The sequence below is a fragment of the Amblyraja radiata genome, chromosome 9, assembly GCF_010909765.2.
Source record: "Amblyraja radiata isolate CabotCenter1 chromosome 9, sAmbRad1.1.pri, whole genome shotgun sequence".
NCBI classification, from domain to species: domain Eukaryota; kingdom Metazoa; phylum Chordata; class Chondrichthyes; order Rajiformes; family Rajidae; genus Amblyraja; species Amblyraja radiata.
In genome coordinates, this window is record NC_045964.1 from 42,540,335 (window position 1) to 42,557,830 (window position 17,496).

At 44.2% G+C, this 17,496-nt stretch overlaps 1 protein-coding gene across 1 annotated transcript; it reads right to left on the minus strand.

The window, feature by feature from the left end:
- Positions 1-260: 260 nt before the first annotated feature.
- On the minus strand, positions 261-14,823 carry dact1 (dishevelled binding antagonist of beta catenin 1). The gene is made up of 4 exons (XM_033027178.1): positions 14,211-14,823; positions 12,164-12,296; positions 7,825-7,980; positions 261-3,690 (listed from the first exon to the last, which is right to left on the minus strand). Exons 1-4 carry the CDS (start codon positions 14,520-14,522, stop codon positions 1,796-1,798), a joined length of 2,496 nt encoding a protein of 831 aa, XP_032883069.1. The 5' UTR covers positions 14,523-14,823; the 3' UTR covers positions 261-1,795.
- Positions 14,824-17,496: the final 2,673 nt, after the last annotated feature.

The window sequence follows — 17,496 nt, forward strand, 5'->3', positions numbered from 1 at the left end:
TAATGTCCCCATTTTGCTTCATTCTCTATTGCTATTCCATTTCAGAGTGGACTGTAAATGTGAATCCAATGCTTTGTGTGTAATATTAGATGTGGTTAATGTAATAAATATTGTTAGCATTCGGTATGAAGCAAGTGGAATCAGAACACACGCATACAAATGTCCCGCTGATGAGAAGTACTTATTTCCCCAAATAGAGGATATAACCAGGATATAGCCAGCGTGATTGACAGGACATCAGGGAACACAGAAACATGAACTTGAGATAGAAGACCAGTTATGATTTTATTCAAATGACAGAGCAGATTTGAGGGACCACATGGTTTTCTCCTCTCTGGTAAACAGAAGACAGGAGGCCCAGATCAATTTCAAGTACACCTTGAAACTATTTTACAAAAAGGAAAAGGAATTTATGAAACATTTCATGACCACAGGACATCCTGTGCAACATAAGCACTATAATATAGAAAATGTTACAACCAACTTGCTAGCAGGCAGTTCCCAAGGAATTAAGTGTCCAGATGAAGGATAAATGGTCAAAAGAGACCTAATGATCCTCTTCACTGGATCTTCTTCACATCCAGTTCAAGGGATAGAGAGAACCTGGCTTCAAAGTCTTACTGAAAATATAATACAAAGCTTCCCTTAAGCATTAGACTGGCTTATGCACTCTTACAGATTTCCATCACAAATACATCACCCTTACTTTTAAAACACAGTAACAAATAAAGATTCATATTTTAAACTGTCCATATGTTAACCCTTAAAAACATTTGTTTGTTGTATTTTGATGAATACCAACTGCTCAAGTTTAGTTTGCGTTCATCAACTATTAATCCACAACTAGTTTCACAACAGGCAGAAACACGGTGATCAGAAATGGGAATCCAATTAATCCAGTCCATGTGCACATTGGATTGCTGAAGCTAATTTCCCCAAGGCCAACTTTCGCTATTGCACTCGATGACAGTCAGCCCAAACTAACCCAACTCCGCATTTGATGGTGCAAATATCAGAGGCATTTTAAAATGGGCAACTGAAACACAACTTCCAGAAAATAAGAGGATTTTAAATAATTTGCCGAAAAGTTCAGGAATACATGTTGAATGCAGCAAAACATCGGGGCACTCAATTCGAGCAAGAATGATTAACAATACATATGCATCTGAGCTCAGGAATTTTGAGTATTCCAGGTTCCACATTAAGGAAGTAGATACTTCAACCCTGCATTATAATACGCTATAGTTCATTGATAGAACAAGATTAGACAAGATTACATGGGGGGAAAAAGTGCACACTTGGACAGTTAGATGCCCTATGTTTATTCTATGGCTTTTTCATAATGTTTTACTTATTGGTTATATGAATCTTCGGAATACTGCATTGGTATTGGAGAGACCAGTTTTGATTATTCATATTCGACCTTCCTCTGTGCAACAACTATTGGTTCCTCAAACATTATTTACAGTTTCAGACTGAATTTATCAATTCAAACCTTTACTTGCTTTATGCAAGATGTAAAGGGAAAAAGTACAGTTAATTATAAAACAGTTTAAAGATTCAAGTTAAAACAATTTATTAAAGCATGAAACAATGTATTAATATACAGGTAGTATATACAATTAGCAGTGTACAATTTGGAGCTAATATTGAACAATAATATCATGCACAGAATACCGAGTTCAAAACGTACATGCTTATTTCTGACAACTGAATCTTTAAACTCCATAGAGTGTACAATTCAAAATAAGATCCTGTGTCATTTGGAGTTCTCAGCAACAAATTTCCGCTTCTCTTATACAGTTGTCATTAATTTCAGTGAACCTGATCTGAATCGTAGGATCTTCTTCTTTAGATTGTGCGATGCTTTGATTTTGACAAAGGCCTTTGGTGGAGACTTCTTTAACTCGGCAGTCGATGGTTGTGCAGGTCGAGACTGGGTGAACTGTGGCCAGACCAGTGCACCACTTTCATCAGAGTCACTGGATGAAGTGGATTCTCCGGCCAAATCAACTTCACTCAAACTGGACTCACTATCTCCAAAACAATTGGTGGTGTAGTTACTCTGCTCATCCTCACTGGTGTCCGCCACAGTGGAGTGGAACAAGGATTCGCACTCGGCTGAATATTCCGAGTCACTTCCTTTCAGAGCAGGGAGGCCACCATTCTGCAAGTGCGTACCAGGCAGCGGACAGGGCACTTCTTTCCTGTTGCGCCTTCTGAAGCGTTTTATTGCTTCTTCACGGGTCATCTCGGCAGTGGTCCTCCACTTTCGGTATTCAATTCTTTGTTTGTACCTGGGCTTGACCAGGACAGCTTCCCTTGCCTGCCCACTACACTTGGTGGATTTGGCCCCAGTCTGTCTACCCACAATATTGCTCTCAGATATGGTGTAGAAGGTCTTCTTCGCTCGGGACACAGGCCGCTTGGCATTCCGCTTCACGTGTTCAACGTCGTCAGAAAAATGGCACCTTCTTGGAGCGGCTTTAGGTTTTTGTTTTACGCTCTGAGCGTTTGATGGAAGAGGTGCTTCACAGTGGGGCCTGGGCTTCAACGTTGAACTCTTAAATTTGCTGACCTTTGCATTTTTGGTGCCTTTACGGGATTTCATCGCTTGCTGCTGCTGCTGCTGCTGCTGCTGCTGTGCTGGAATGAAATGGGCATTCACCAACTGCCCAGTACCCTCCAAACTGTGCGCAGACGATGCTTCACTCCTGTCGTCTAGTGATGGCCTTTCTTCCACTGTGGGAGGAAAGGAAGCCAGCAGCGGTCTTGACGGTCTTTTGGGAAACGCCACTTTAGGAGGTTGCACACCATTCTCTTCATGCACTGTGACGTGCTGATGAGAATTATCTTTTGGGGTGCATGTGCCACACTCACCATTACCTTCTTGATAATCAAAAGTCACAGGGCATTTAGTGAGTCCATTGGTCAGCACGTTGGTCTTCTTCTGAGGCAAGCTACCACTCTGCACTTCATTAACATTAGTCTGAACTGTTATTCGGTTACTTATCGCTTCTGTTTTAGATTCCTGCGTGTTATTTTGTTCTTGTTTCTTTTCACTGCCTGGAAGTTGCCTTTGTGGTGATGCCACACTGCATTCAGAGCCATTGGTTGCAAGAGAATGGGTATGAAGGTTTCTTAGCACTTTCAAATCAGTGTTAACGGGCACCACTGTTTGTTTGACACAGATACTACCTTGCCTCAAGATCCCCTTTAGAGGATCTGTGTTGAGGCTAGTCCTTGGTTTATTGGGTCGAAGAGGCGGGATTTTCTTCTGAAGGAGGCTGAGTATATAATTATCCAGCTTTTTCATTGTAGAAGGGTGCACAACTAGACAAGAACTGACCTGGGGGGCTGGAACAGTGGGCTCAGTTTTTACAGATTCACTCTCCAGTGCCACTGGTGAGGTACTCACACCACCCGGAGGCTTCTCCCCTTCCTCTTTAACGTTCCCGGTTGCAGGATGGAAAAAGATTGGACTTTGTACAGCGACTGCATGCAGAGGGCTCGGGTACCGATAGACATCACCACCGTTTTTGGAAACCAAGTCACACTGATACTTGGGATGAATGTCGGCAACCACATCAAGTGAACTGGAATAGGGTGCAGAGAAGGAACGTCGAACAACACCGGCATATTGGCATTCGAGCAGCCCCTCTCCATAATCCCTCCAGCCAATGAAATCCTCTGCAAATAAGAAAACAGTAGTCAAACATCTCAATTAATTGACTTCAATGTCTCAGTCTTGCAGAAGGTAGAGCCATGCTCCCAGATCCCCTAGAAACACCAGACTCTCTCTTCCCTTATATTTGTACTTCAAGATGCTCCTCAAAATCCAGCTCCCAACATTTTTGGTCATCCATCCAAAGAAACAACTATTACATTTTCAATTAATACATACAACATCCTGGGACTTTTACCATGTAAAAAAAAGTATCTGTTGTTGACTTGCATGTCATTTGTTTTCACAATTTGGCTGTTTAAAATCCTGTGTCACTGTGTTTTACAGTTAATAAATTAATGTTGCAGCATACATATCGTAATCTATACATAACTAAAGCTCTGATCTTGTGATCTTCCGGTTTGAGCGTTTTTTCTATTTGCGCAAAAACAATACGCGATACCCGTTCTCCTGTGCTGCGAGTGCAACAAGTTTCGTTCCGATCGGTGGTATATTGTAAAAGTTAGCGAGGTTTAAAAATCGTAAAACCCGCACATGCGCAGATCAATCTCCTCTCCTGTCACTCCCCGGAACGGTCCGCCCCTTCCTGCGCCATTGTGTCTTTACTGGAGCTGAGGATGGCCGGCGGAGGTCTCCAACCGGGCACAATTTTCAGAGGGACCGGAAGCGGCGCGGAGTCGTCACCAAACGTAAAGCGGTGAATCTGATCCCGGAGGAGAGCGTCCAGCTCCCGCTGCGAGTCCCAAAAGCACCGCCATCTCCACGCCCCACAGCTCCAGCCCCTTCCCCTCTGGTCCCCCTCGCTGGCTCTTGCCCCCGTCTTTTCTCCGAGCTCTTTCCCCCCCACCACACCCCCACTCCCCCTGCTCACACGCTGGCATAGCCATAGCTGCTGGTGCTTCCGGGCCGATCCAAGGCCTGGCTCTGAGTGTGCTGACGGCTGATGCATCCTTGATGCAAGAAGGGAGAGGAGCGGCAACCTCGAGATCCTGGGGAGGGAGAGGAGGAGAGAGGGGATAGAGGGAGAGGAGGGGAGAGGGGATAGAGGGAGAGGAGGAGAGAGAGGATAGCGGGAGAGGCGGAGAGAGGGGATAGAGGGAGAGGAGGAGAGAGGGGATAGAGGGAGAGGCGGAGAGAGGGGATAGCGGGAGAGGAGGGGAGAGGGGATAGAGGGAGAGGAGGGGAGAGGGGATAGCGGAAGAGGAGGGGAGTAGGGAGGGGAGAGGAATTATGGAGGGAGGGAGGGAGTGACTGAGGGTAGGGGAAAGGAGAGGTGAAGGAGGGATTGGGGGAGTATAGGAGGAGAGGGAAAAGAAGAGGGAGGAGGTGAGGAGGGAGAGTGGGGAAGGAGGTGGAATAGAAGGAGGGGGGAGTAGAGGAATGGGGGAGGTAGGGAGTGGGGAATAGAGGGAGAAGGGGCAGTGGGGGAGCTGTGGTGGGATAGGGCAGGTGAGGAGTTGGAAGGTGGGGAGATAGGATAAGAGGGGTAGGGATGGGAGAGGAGTTATGGAGGGAGGGAGGGAGGGAAGGGGAAAGGAGAGGGAGAGAGAGGCGAGGGAGGGATGGAGGAGAGGGGAGGAGGAAAGTGGAAGGAAGAGGGTGGGTGGAGGAGAATATGCTAGGGATGAAAGGAAATGAGCTGTGTGTGCAGTTGGGGGGCTATGGGTGAGTGGTGGAATATTGTGTTAGGGGACCAAGCCTCATGTGTGACAGGGACCCAACGGGTCCCACAGTCTAGTGTACAGTAAGCTTCTAGAAAAGTGTGATAGCAAAAGAGAATCAATTTTTCCCCCAAGTAATGTTGAGGAATAAGTGTTTGGCAAGACACTGGGGTTAACTTTTCTTCTTCAAGATCACATTTATAATCTATCTCAAAGGACATATAGACTTGTTTATGTCTTTGAGGAACAGTGCCATAGTATATGCCAATACTTTGGCATAACTGCAGCACTAACTTTGAGTACAAGCCAAGCTCCTTGTCTACATTTCCAAAATATGAGACTTGAAATACTCAGAATACCTTAGCTTAGATGCATGGGATTTACTAATCTAGTCTAAATTGGAACACCCAGTGGTGGTCCAGATAGTCATAGCTAGCAATACAATAACGGAAACAATCTCGTCCGAGCTTGATCAACCAACTCAAGATCCACTCTATTACTACATGGCAGTGAATGTGACAGCCACTCTTATGCCTTTGCATTGTAGCAGTCCCTGAATCACTGATTTGAAATGAAAGACTTTCATTGAAATTATAAGCACATATGCTTCCAAAAATATAACATCTGGAATGATCATTATATTTTGATACCACTCTCAGAAACAAACCAAATTGTAAAGAGACACAAGGGACTGCAGATACTAGAATCTTGAGCAAAAGACAAAATGCTGGAAGAACTCTGTGGGTGAGGCAGCATCTGTGGAGGGAACAGAAAATGTTTCGGGCCGGGACCCACTTCCAGATTATTTTTACGTCGGCTTGTACTCGCTAGAATTTAGAAGATTGAGGGGGGATCTTATAGAAACTTACAAAATTCTTAAGGGGTTGGACAGGCTAGATGCAGGAAGATTGTTCCCGATGTTGGGGAAGTCCAGGACAAGGGGTCACAGTTTAAGGATAAAGGGGAAATCCTTTAGGACCGAGATGAGAAAAAAAATTTCACACAGAGAGTGGTGAATCTCTGGAACTCTCTGCCATGGAACGTAGTTGAGGCCAGTTCATTGGCTATATTTAAGAGGGAGTTAGATGTGGCCCTTGTGGCTAAAGGGATCAGGGGGTATGGAGAGAAGGCAGGTACAGGATACTGAGTTGGATGATCAGCCGTGATCATATTGAATGGCGGTGCAGGCTCGAAGAGCCGAATGGCCTACTCCTGCACCTATTTTCTATGTTTCTATGTTTAAGAAGGGTCTCAACCAAAAACGTCATCTATCCTTTCCCTCCAAAGATTCTGCCCGATGCACCGAGTTCTCCATCAGTTCTCCATCATTTTGAGTTTTGCACAAGGGCTTCTTTTAAAAACGTGCATCTACATCCCCTATTGCAATGGTTCTAAAGTTTCATTAGGAAGTTTTCAGGGAGCGATTTTAATTCTACATAATGTGGTGCACACCAAATACATTTAGATAGATTATAAGCGAGACCAAATAGGTGTTCTTTCTGAACCCAAGGTGTTTCGGAGACAAAAATGATTTCCCCAGACCCAAGAATAATTATATAAATTAATTGCCTACCATTAACCAGCATTGAGGGGATTGGTTTAATCTTGGACAGAGACGTGCAATCAAAAGCCCAAGCCATTAAAGGTCCAATCAAAGATAGTCTTCAAAAGGGCAAGCTAGACAAAAATAACTTTCTTCTATGCCACTCCAATATTCAGCTGCTGATATAAATCTCATTGGATATGGTGGCATCTATGTATTTTTCATTGCGAATAAGCATTTGGTTGATGGATTGTTGAAACAATTCTAAATTATTGTCACCATCCCGCCGCCATAACTGTATAAAATTATCAACTAAACAGTTAATTCATCCAAGTTTGCATTCACACACCCTCCTCTCATCGCAAAAAATAAGATCATAACGTCATGTGATAAGAGCAGAATTGGAGCCCATTTCTGGACCATTTGGGGCCCATCAAGTCTACTCATCAAGAATCTATCTATCTCTGCCTTAAATATATATACTGACTTGGCCTCCACAGCCGCCTGTGACAAAGATTAAACATAAACATAAACATTAAAGAACGACAGGTAATGAACTGATCAACAGATAATGCAACAACAAGATCACCATATTGGTAAGAAGATGTTCCATTATTTGACAGATCAAAATCGACCGGCTGTACAAAGATGCCCATCTTCTTTGCTCGTCCAGCATTCAACTACTGAAATAAAACAAGTATTTATTTGACATGGTGGCATGTGTGAATTATTTTGTTGAACTCTCCATCGCATCACAAGATTAGTCAGAGGTTATGTGGAAAAGGCAGGAGAATGGGGTTAGGCGGGAGAGATAGATCAGCCATGATTGAATGGGGGAGTAGACTTGATGGGCCAAATGGCCTAATTCTACTCCTATCACTTCTGATTAATGACAATTTCTTTCAACCCTAACGTCCAGTTCACAGGCCGCTCACCTGTTGACTTGGGCCGCCCATCTGTGATGCTCAGTGATGCGTCCAGAGGGCCACAGAAGCAGGTGCTAGAGTGGCAACTGGATAAACACTCACTGAAAACTGAATTAGAGGAATTGGAGAGCGATCCGGAGGCTCCATCACTCAGTTCGTAAAACCCTGTTAAAGTAAAAAAGCAAGTTGAAATTTTCTATTTAGCAAGTTCATATAAATTTGTTATAACTTACTTGATTTTTACCTCTCAGGTACACAAATCTGTGTACATGATGCGGTATAGCTCAAGAGAACGCAGTTTGAGAATTTTAGGTCTTCACATTTGATTTGGGTACTGCACTTCTTGAAAAGGAAGTTTAGGTCAAACTTTCTAAACATTTGATTAATTTGAAGCTGAAAGAACCTGGGCTCCATTTTGGGTGTAACTTTGAAATATTTGGATAATTTTCACTTAATAATAAAAAATAGATCACAAATAAAAATGTTCCTACAATGATAAACAAATGGGCAAAGATTGTAATCAAAAAAGAGAGTGCTGGAGTAACTCAACGGGTCAGGCAGCATCTTTTGGAGAACATGGATAGGTGACATTTAAGATTGAGCCACTTCTTCAGACTGATTGTAATAGAGGGGGGAAGAAAGCTGGAAGGGAGATGGGGCAGGACAAAGCAGAGCAAATAATAGGTGGGTGGAGGTGAGGGGGGGGCTTTGCTAGGCAGATGGTTGGACAAAGGCCAGAGATTAAAAGACTGAAGGTGTGAGACAAAAGGATCGAAGAGTTGCAAACTGTGGAGCTAGTGTAATGAATGTAGATGGAAGGGGAGAGAGATATATAGGTGTAAGGGCACAGGGGAAATAATGGTGGGGGGGGGGGGGGTGCTTGAAGTTTCCTAACTTGGAGAATTCAATGTTCATACATTTGGGTTGGAAGCTACCCAAGCGGAATATTAAGTGCTGTTCTTCCAGTTTGTGCAAACTGTAGGAACAGCACCTCAGAATCAGCTTGGGTAGTTTACAGGTTAATACAAAACCCACCCCTACCACCTCCCCTGTGCCCCATCTGGACTCCCACCTATTGCTCCCCTCCCCCTCCACTTACATTCCTTCCTCTAGCTTCACAGTTCAAAACTCTTCAATCCTTTAATCTCACACCTTCGGTCGTTTCATCTCTGGCCTTTGTCCAACCATCTGTCTCTCAAAAACACCCCTCGTCTGTATCCACCTACACCCGCAAGGCTTTGTCCTGCCCCTCCTCTCTTCCAGCTTTCGTTCATCCCCCCCTCCCCCCTCCCCCACCACAATCAGTCTGAAGAAGAGTCACAATGTGAAACATCACCTATTAATGTTCTCCAGAGATGCTTCCTGATCCTTTGAGTTACACTAGGACTGTATGTCTTTTTTTGTAAACTCGCATCTGCAGTTCATTGTTTCTACAAATATTTTAATCTCCTGGTTTAAGACATCAGTAGCAAAATAACTTTATTGTAAAGTTGGAACTAAGGAAGCAGGGTTGGAAGTTAGGGAAAGAGTGTAAATATGGGATGTTGTCAGCGCATGGAAAACCAAAGCACCTTTGAAGGTAATCTGGATAAATGCTGAAGCTGAGACAAGTAGAGGGTAATGGTGGAGACAGCAAGTTAATGAGTTTACTTTTGTATTGTTCTGGCTGAGCAACAGAATGGAGAAGATAAGGCTAATGGATTATTTCTGTGCCACAACATCCACTTTACACAAACTGAGATTACAGCTTAATATGGCAAAACAGAAAGAACTGGAAAAAATAGATGTACTCATTTGTAAAAGGTCTTACCAATCAAGTGGCTTCAGAATAGCATTTAATGTGTATTCAAACAATAACTTTTAAAATGCCTAGTTTCCACAAGGTAACCTCATATTACTTATTTCGCAGTATTTTATCATCCTTGAAGCTTTAACATCTAGGGCAATCCAAACACAAGTCAACAATACTTGAAATTATTTTTACCTGCTGAGTATTTGTGTGTATTGGGACATTTTCTCAACCTTACCTAATTCTCTTTCCTGATGTAGAGGTCAATTGGTAGCGCCAACAGACCATGGGAACATTAAAACAAGAGCCAGTTTTTGTACAGTTCTCAGTTGACATAAATAAATGTCCACAAGGGACCATGATCAGGATTAGCAAGTCTGCTTGATACTCCAAATTTGCTATCACCAATAAGGCCTTGTTCACAATCAGTGAATGCACTGTGGGTAAATACAGTGTATTTTACCCAGGGTAGGGGAATCAAGCACTAGAGGACATGGTGAGAAAGGAAAGATTTAATAAGAACCTGAGGGACAACTTTTTCCACTCAAATAGTGATGGGCATATGGAACAAGCTGCCAAAAGAGATAATTGAAACAGGTACTATCACAGCATTTAAAAGACACATAGGCATCTGTATTAGATAGGAAAGGTTTAGAGCTATATGGGCCAAATGTGGGCACATGGAACTAGCTTAAATTGGGCATCTTGATTGGCATGGACAGTGGGCCCTGGGGCCTGTTTCTGTACTGCATGGTTCCATGACCAGTCTTGGTGAGTATTAGTTAATGAAACAGACCAAGGTTTAAATGCACCTTCCAGATGCATCGTTCTGGGTGGGTTACTAATACACAGGACAATACACTTATCTACTAAGCCAGGGGTGTCAAACTCATTTTAGCTCATGGGCCGGATTGGGCAAAATGCGACTTCATGTGGGCCAGATCAGTTGTGCACGCGCAAACGCACCCTTTCCATTAGTAAACCATTTTGCCTCCGTTTGCCTCTAATTTTTATTGAAGTGATTGAAGTGAGGGTGAGTGTGTGTGAGGGTGTGTGACTCGGGTGTGTGAGGGTGTGTGTGAGAGTGTGTCAGTGTGTGTGAGAGTGTGTATCAGTGTGTGTGAGGGTGTGTGTGTGTGTGTGTATATATATATGTGAGTGTATGTGTGAGTGTGAGTGTGTGTCAGTGTGTGTACAAGTGTTTGTGAGAGCGTGTGTGTGTGTGTGTGTGAGGGTGTGTGTGAGATTGTGTGTCAGTGAAGCAGCGACAACACCCGGAGTGAGCGGAAACTCTGAAACTTGGCGACGTCTGGGGAGCGTTTCATTCTCCTCCACCCATCCACCCTCTCGTCCCCGTCCCCCCCGTCTTTTCCCTCCGCCCCCAATCCCAGGAATGCGGACCCACCCAGGTGCTCTGTGTCCAGCTGGGGTCAGGGGCGGTGAGGGTCAGTGACCCAGGGGTCGGGCATCGGAGCGGAGCCTTAGCCCGAGATTCATCCTCGCGGCTCTGGAGGCGGCACCGACGCCTGCACTCACCCGGTCCGCTCCTCCAGGCCGGGGTTAAAACTCCATGGGGTGTGGACAGAGTGGCCGACGGACACAGAGCCGCCGGAGGTAAGGATGGGAGGTGTGAACGGTGCCTCAGGGGTCAGTGCTGGGACCACCGCCGTGTTTCACTTATCACACCATCTGCATGGGAATTTTTAGTTTAGACTCTAAACTAAAATACTTTTTTATCACCCAAATCATCCCTCGGGCCGGATTGGACCCCTTCACGGGCTGGTAGTTTGACACCCCTATACTAAGCCATTGGGAAACCCAAAGCAGAACAGCTTTTTTGAAAAAGTAGAATACTCTACAAAACTAGAGGGATAATTCAGGGTAGTCTCCAAATCAGAAGGTCACTAGTTTATGATCCAGAACCTGACCACTTAACGTGGCATGGAGGTACTGCAGTCTATCAGATGACATATTAATCAGAAATGACATTCACCTTCCTTGCTGCAATGTAATAGATTTTATAATAATATGAAGAGCAAAGGATTATCTTGGTATGCTGGGCATCCAATAAAACCCTCAACAGATTAAGTGGCTGCTGTTATCCCATTGCCTTTTGTGGGATGCCGTTCTGCTACATTTGTCTATATAAAATCATAGACCTCATATTCTGATAATGTGAATGGTATTATTAATATTCTTGGACAAAATAACTGGCTGTCAGATGACAGTTCTATTATCTCGACAACAAACTGTTTAGCAAAAGTAACTGCACCCTGACAAGGGTGATATACAACTTATTAATACCATGTCTTGTGGCTTTGAAGTCCATATGCACAAAGGGGGGGGGAAAGGGACAACACAACATTTCTCAGATTACTGCTGTGCTGAAATTGTCATTAAATTCCAGATCAGGGTTTTAAAACAACATGATCTAATGGATAAGGAAATAGATTTGAGAGCAGGAAGGGATATTTAGTGTTCCAAGGGTATGTAATGTTCCTACTGATGTAAATCATCCTTTGATGTGCATATCCAGATGTCTACCACAAGCAGACTGACCTGAACTGGGTCTGCTGTCCGTTTCTAGGTTGTCATGTGGACCTTTCTCTGCATCCAGCTGAAGGTCACTGATCTGTCGATCCAGCTCCTGCAGCTGATTAATGAGGCCAGCATCTCTCCTCCTCAAGCAGTTCTGAAACGATAGAGCAGCGTATACGTTTTAATCAATTGAAGAAATAGGTGTCGTTCAGTTTTTTACCACGTAATTCGGCGAATGCGAAGTGCTATTAATTCTGCCCTTGTACTGACATTGCCGCAGTCACATCACCAAACACAGGTATGTGTTCCCCGCAAGACCAAAAGGCCAGCATTCCACGCCATTTCAACAGGAGTTATTTGTCAATTATTCCACTCCCTGCTTAAATCATATCTGCGGCATATTTTCTCTTGGAAATTCTAGAATACATGAACAAGTTGCTCGCATAATTGAAAGAAAAATCGTTAAATATCGCCGGTCCCACGAGAGAACCTTTGAATGCAGTTAGTTATTCCTGCAATATAACGGCGACCAGCTAAAATGAAAATACTCGTTACAGTTACTCGATTCAAACGCGAGAGATGGAATTGGTGAAAGGGGAACATTTTTCATTGTTGGCAGCGGGCCATCTTATGCACACAGGATTGTCGGAGTTAATGGCTAGCGATGATTGTTCCTGCATTTTAAACAGAACTTTATTCTGTAGATACTCGTCATCAATGTGAGCTTTTGTATTTTTTTATGTATGTTTTTAAACCCCCAAAATAAACCTCTCAGGGCCAATTTCCGCAATGAATTCGATCGTAGGTGACAAGAAGTTCAATGTCATTGATAAACCGGTGAATGATTACCAATTGACACAATGTCTGGGCGTTAGTCCCCGCTGATTGAATTAATCTCAATTTTAATAAGCTCTGACGTGACATTTTATCCCAAGGCCCGCCGAATTACCTATAATACACCTAGAAATACCGTTCCAAGACATTGCGGATCCTTCCCCATCTTATATATTTATTTAATATTGAAATTTGGAGCTAAATGGCCCTGGCTTAGTAACGCCCAATAACATTCACATTCGGTCACGGTAATTTGGGGGTACGGGGTGTGTGATCAAATGTACAGTTTTGTCAAGCGACGGCCTGTTCCATTGTTCCAGCAACGACGCAGCCCCACTGCACAGAAAGAGACCAGCCCGCTCTAGCTCTCTCCCTCACTCTGTCTGTGTCAGCTGATCAGTTAATATAAACAGAGGCTCCAGCTCCCAGCTCTGCAGGAGAGCCGCGGACTGCTTGTAAAGTTAGTTATGTCTATTACAACCGACCAAAGGGCTTTAAACCCCACAGCTGGACCTCCTCCGAGGAATAGATTAGTATTTTGCTGTTATTTCATTAGCAGGAAGTCGTTTTATTGCATTTTTTTTTGTAAAAAGTCATGACTCCTCTTATCGTTTCAAAAGACCAGTCGAACTCGTTGCAAATGCCCCGTTGCATTTCTCATTTACTACCAGTTCCCTCTATACGCCTTCTGGAACAGAATAGTAAAATCCGACTGTTACTCTGTGCAAATGTAAACTGGTCCACTTAGTCCTGTGTGTGTGTGTATATGTGTGTATGTATGTACACGCACACATCTGCAATCCTAGAATCTGCAGTCAACGGGCCGAGGAAAAAAAGTTCCAACTAAACCCTTGACTTTTTTTTCTGCCTTTGCTTGTTCAGTGGGATTATGAAAATCAGCTGTACGTAAATCACCAATTAACACGGCACTAGGGTCACTCAAAGTAAATGCGGAAACCATTAAAAGAGTTATATACCGGCAAAATAAGTCTCGTTTTTTTGGAATGGGACAATGTCCTTCAGAACTGTGGATTCCGTTTGGCTACAATGGTCTTCCTAGTGCGATTTTACCAGCCACGTTGCAAAGTATGACGCTGAAGGAGCTAATGAACATATAGGATAATGTTGGGGCGATGTACAATTAATGTCACACATGTACCGCTGATACACTAAGAATAACACACAAATAATATTTCTTTACTGCAAAAAAAAAAGCTTCGTTTCAATGTCTCACCAATTGTTTCCTCAACATGAGGATGTTATCTTCTAATTGCTTTTCCTCAGGGGTCAAATATAGTTCCCCTTGAGAAGCCTTTCTTCTTTCGTCTTTCAGAGCTGGCGGCTTCTCCGAGGCTTTCAGTAATTCCATTGCACCCCGAACCAAGTACTCCTGCCTGTGTTTCAAGAAATCCAGCTCTCCCAGTCCTGCCAAGGTGGCTTCGAACCGGTCCCGGGTCCGACTGCGGTCGCTCTCAACCTCTGCCTTTTCCCGGCTGCGGGACTCTCCCTCCAGCTTCATCGGATGCCGAGTCCCGTTAACAGGCATCGTGAAACGAGCGAGCGACCGTGTGTTGCAACAGCTCGGATTCAATTTTGCTCCCAACCCCCGGCGTCTTCCCCGCAGTGTTCTTTTGTTCCGTTGATGCCAGGGCTATTTTAAATCCACTGTTTTCCCCGGGATGAGGATCACAAACTACACTCTTCTCTCAATGTTGTCGAGGCGGCGGCAGCAGCAGCCCCGGCCGATGACAGCTCTCCCTCCTGACTCAAATACAGAGGCAGCCAAGCGCGTCTGTGCGTGAGTCCGCGCCCGCCTCTCAAATTCTCTCATCGAACTATGCTGAAGTGGAGCTGAGCGGCCACATCAAACAGCGCCGGGCCACCACCTTTGTTAAAGGGGCAGGTCCTATCCTCCGGGGGATCAAAATTAACTAGAAACACTTAAAACAGAAGGTTGAGGAAATAGTGCCGCATCGTGTTTCTTTTAAGACGTTCTTATCATTTCAAATTATAAACTGAAAATAATGCAGGGATGATTTACGAGAGTAAACACAAAATGCTGGAGTAATTCAGCGGGTCAGGCAGCATCTCTGGAGAGAAGCAATGGGTGACGTTTCAGACTGGTTTACGAGGGTGTTGCCGGGACTCTAGAGCCTGAGCTATAGGGGGAGGTTGGGCAGACTAGGACTATTCATTTGAGCGCCGGGAGGCTGAGGAATGATCTAATGGAGGTGTATAAAATCATGAGGAATAAAGGGGGTGGGTGGATGCACAGAGAATTTTACCCAGGATGGGGAAATCAAAATAAACCAGAGGACGCAGGTTTAATATGAAAGAGGCAAGATTTAAAAGGAACCCAAGAGGCAACTTTTTAAACTCAGAGGAGAAAGGGTATGTGAAACAAAATGCCAGAGAAGGTAGTTGAACCGGGTACCATAATACCATTTAAAAGACACTTGGACAAGTACATGGACAGGAACGGTTTATGGACCAAACGCAGGCAAATGGGGCTACCTTAGATGGGACATCTTGATCTGCATGGACGAGTTGGGCTGAAGGGCCCGTTTCGATGCTGTATGACTCTATGACTCCAATGGAAAACTGTGGGGTGGAGACGGGGACGATCAAAGGCAAAATTAATTTTCAAAAGCAAATATAATTATACCAGAATTGTAAACGTATTACGACAAGGATTCCACGTGGCTTCGGATATACCAAATTATAGCCTGACGATTTATAAATCGGGATTGTTTGATCCCAGTGGTATTGGCTGCAGACACAATGAACCACAGATATTGGACCCTTGAGCAAAACATAAAGTGCTGTAGTAGCAATGGCTCAAGAAGCATCTGTGGAGGAAATGCACACACGGCGTTTGGGACAAGACCCTTCTTCAAACTGTAATTTAAAAAAACTGCAGATACAAAGTGTTGGAGTAAACTGATGGACAACTGATGGAGTCAACTGATGGACACATAATGCTGGAGCAACTTTCTCCGGCAATGCTGCCTGAACCGCTGAGTTACTCCAGCATTTTGAGTCTACCCTTCTTCAGACTGATGGGACAGTACCTCATTGTTTTACGGCTTGAAACCGCAGGTAGAGTGGCAATAATAATCGGTACTGGAAGAGACCACACAGCCAGAGCTGGGTCTACAATTCATTCAAGTAAATGCAAGATGCCAAGCACAGAAATACTCGTCAGACCGGGCAGGATCGGAGAGAGGGATTCCGATCAATGACTTTTCATCAGCAATGGTAAACGTTAAAAGGTCAAACATGTTGCCAATCGCAGAAAAGCAGGTTTTAGACACTATACAAGGAAAGGTCAGATGGGGGAGGATGAGCGCGGAATCGGAAGGCAATGAGGGAGAGCAGGGCAAACGGAATGGAGGCGCTTCATACAGAAGGCTCGCATCTGGAACATGTGAAATACACTCCAACCTCCGCTCCCGGAGGGTCCGCGGTGAAGAGACGCTTTAACCTTGTGTCAGCTCCATTGGTTCCTGGTTCTCACCTATCCTTCAATCTAATCCAAACACCCCCTTTTCTTCTCTCTTGCACTTTTCGCTTCACCTGCCTCCTCGTTAACTTTTCCCCCACGTAGTCGACCTGAAACCTCACTCCCCAATCCACTCACATTTTAAAAAATAGACATAAAGAAGTGGAGTAACTCAGCGGGACAGGCAGCATCTCTGGAAAGAAGGCATGGGTGACGTTTCGGATCGTGACCCTTCAGTCTCGACCCGAAATGTCACTCATTCCTCTCCAGAGATGCTGACTGTCCCGCTGAGTTACTCCAGCTTTTTGTGCCTATTTTCGGTTTAAACCAGCATCTGCAGTTCCTTGTTACACAGAAAATAAAGCTTGGTTTACGAAATATTTCAACCACTACTGTTTTATTTCAGACCACCAACATCTGTGATATTTTTTGTGAGATAAATAACGATGGGTCCTGTAGAAAACATTAATTTATTTTTCTTACTTGGCTTTGTAATTCCTTTGCATTCTCGTGTAATTTCGTCCAATCAATACAATACGGGTCAGCTGCTCTCCTATCTGCTGACTGCATCACAACAGCAGCCTGAATGCAACGCTCCAGTTTTGATCTTAGGTCAATTTGCAGCCATCTTGATAAAGAACACGTGCTTTCCTTGAGAAAACACATGGGCAATGAATAAAGGATAGATAATCAGCCAGGCAGCATGTTCACGGCAGGCTGTTCTCCGATAAAGACGTTGAGAACTCGATGTCAAAGTGTGATATCAGTCCTTTCCCAAACTTCAAGCGTTTTGAAGTTGACATGAAACATGGGAGAGATACTATCCACCCAACCCCCCGATACAGGAGAAAATCTACAGCCACTTTAGCAACTGAAGTTCTTGCCCAAAGGAGTAATCACTGGAATGGTCTGAAAGTTCTCTAAATACATTGGAGTGAAACCGAGTTGGAAGCTTGAGTGACTTTGCTTTGCCGAGTGAAATTTCTGTGGCAATACGAATAGTTCGACCAAGACCACT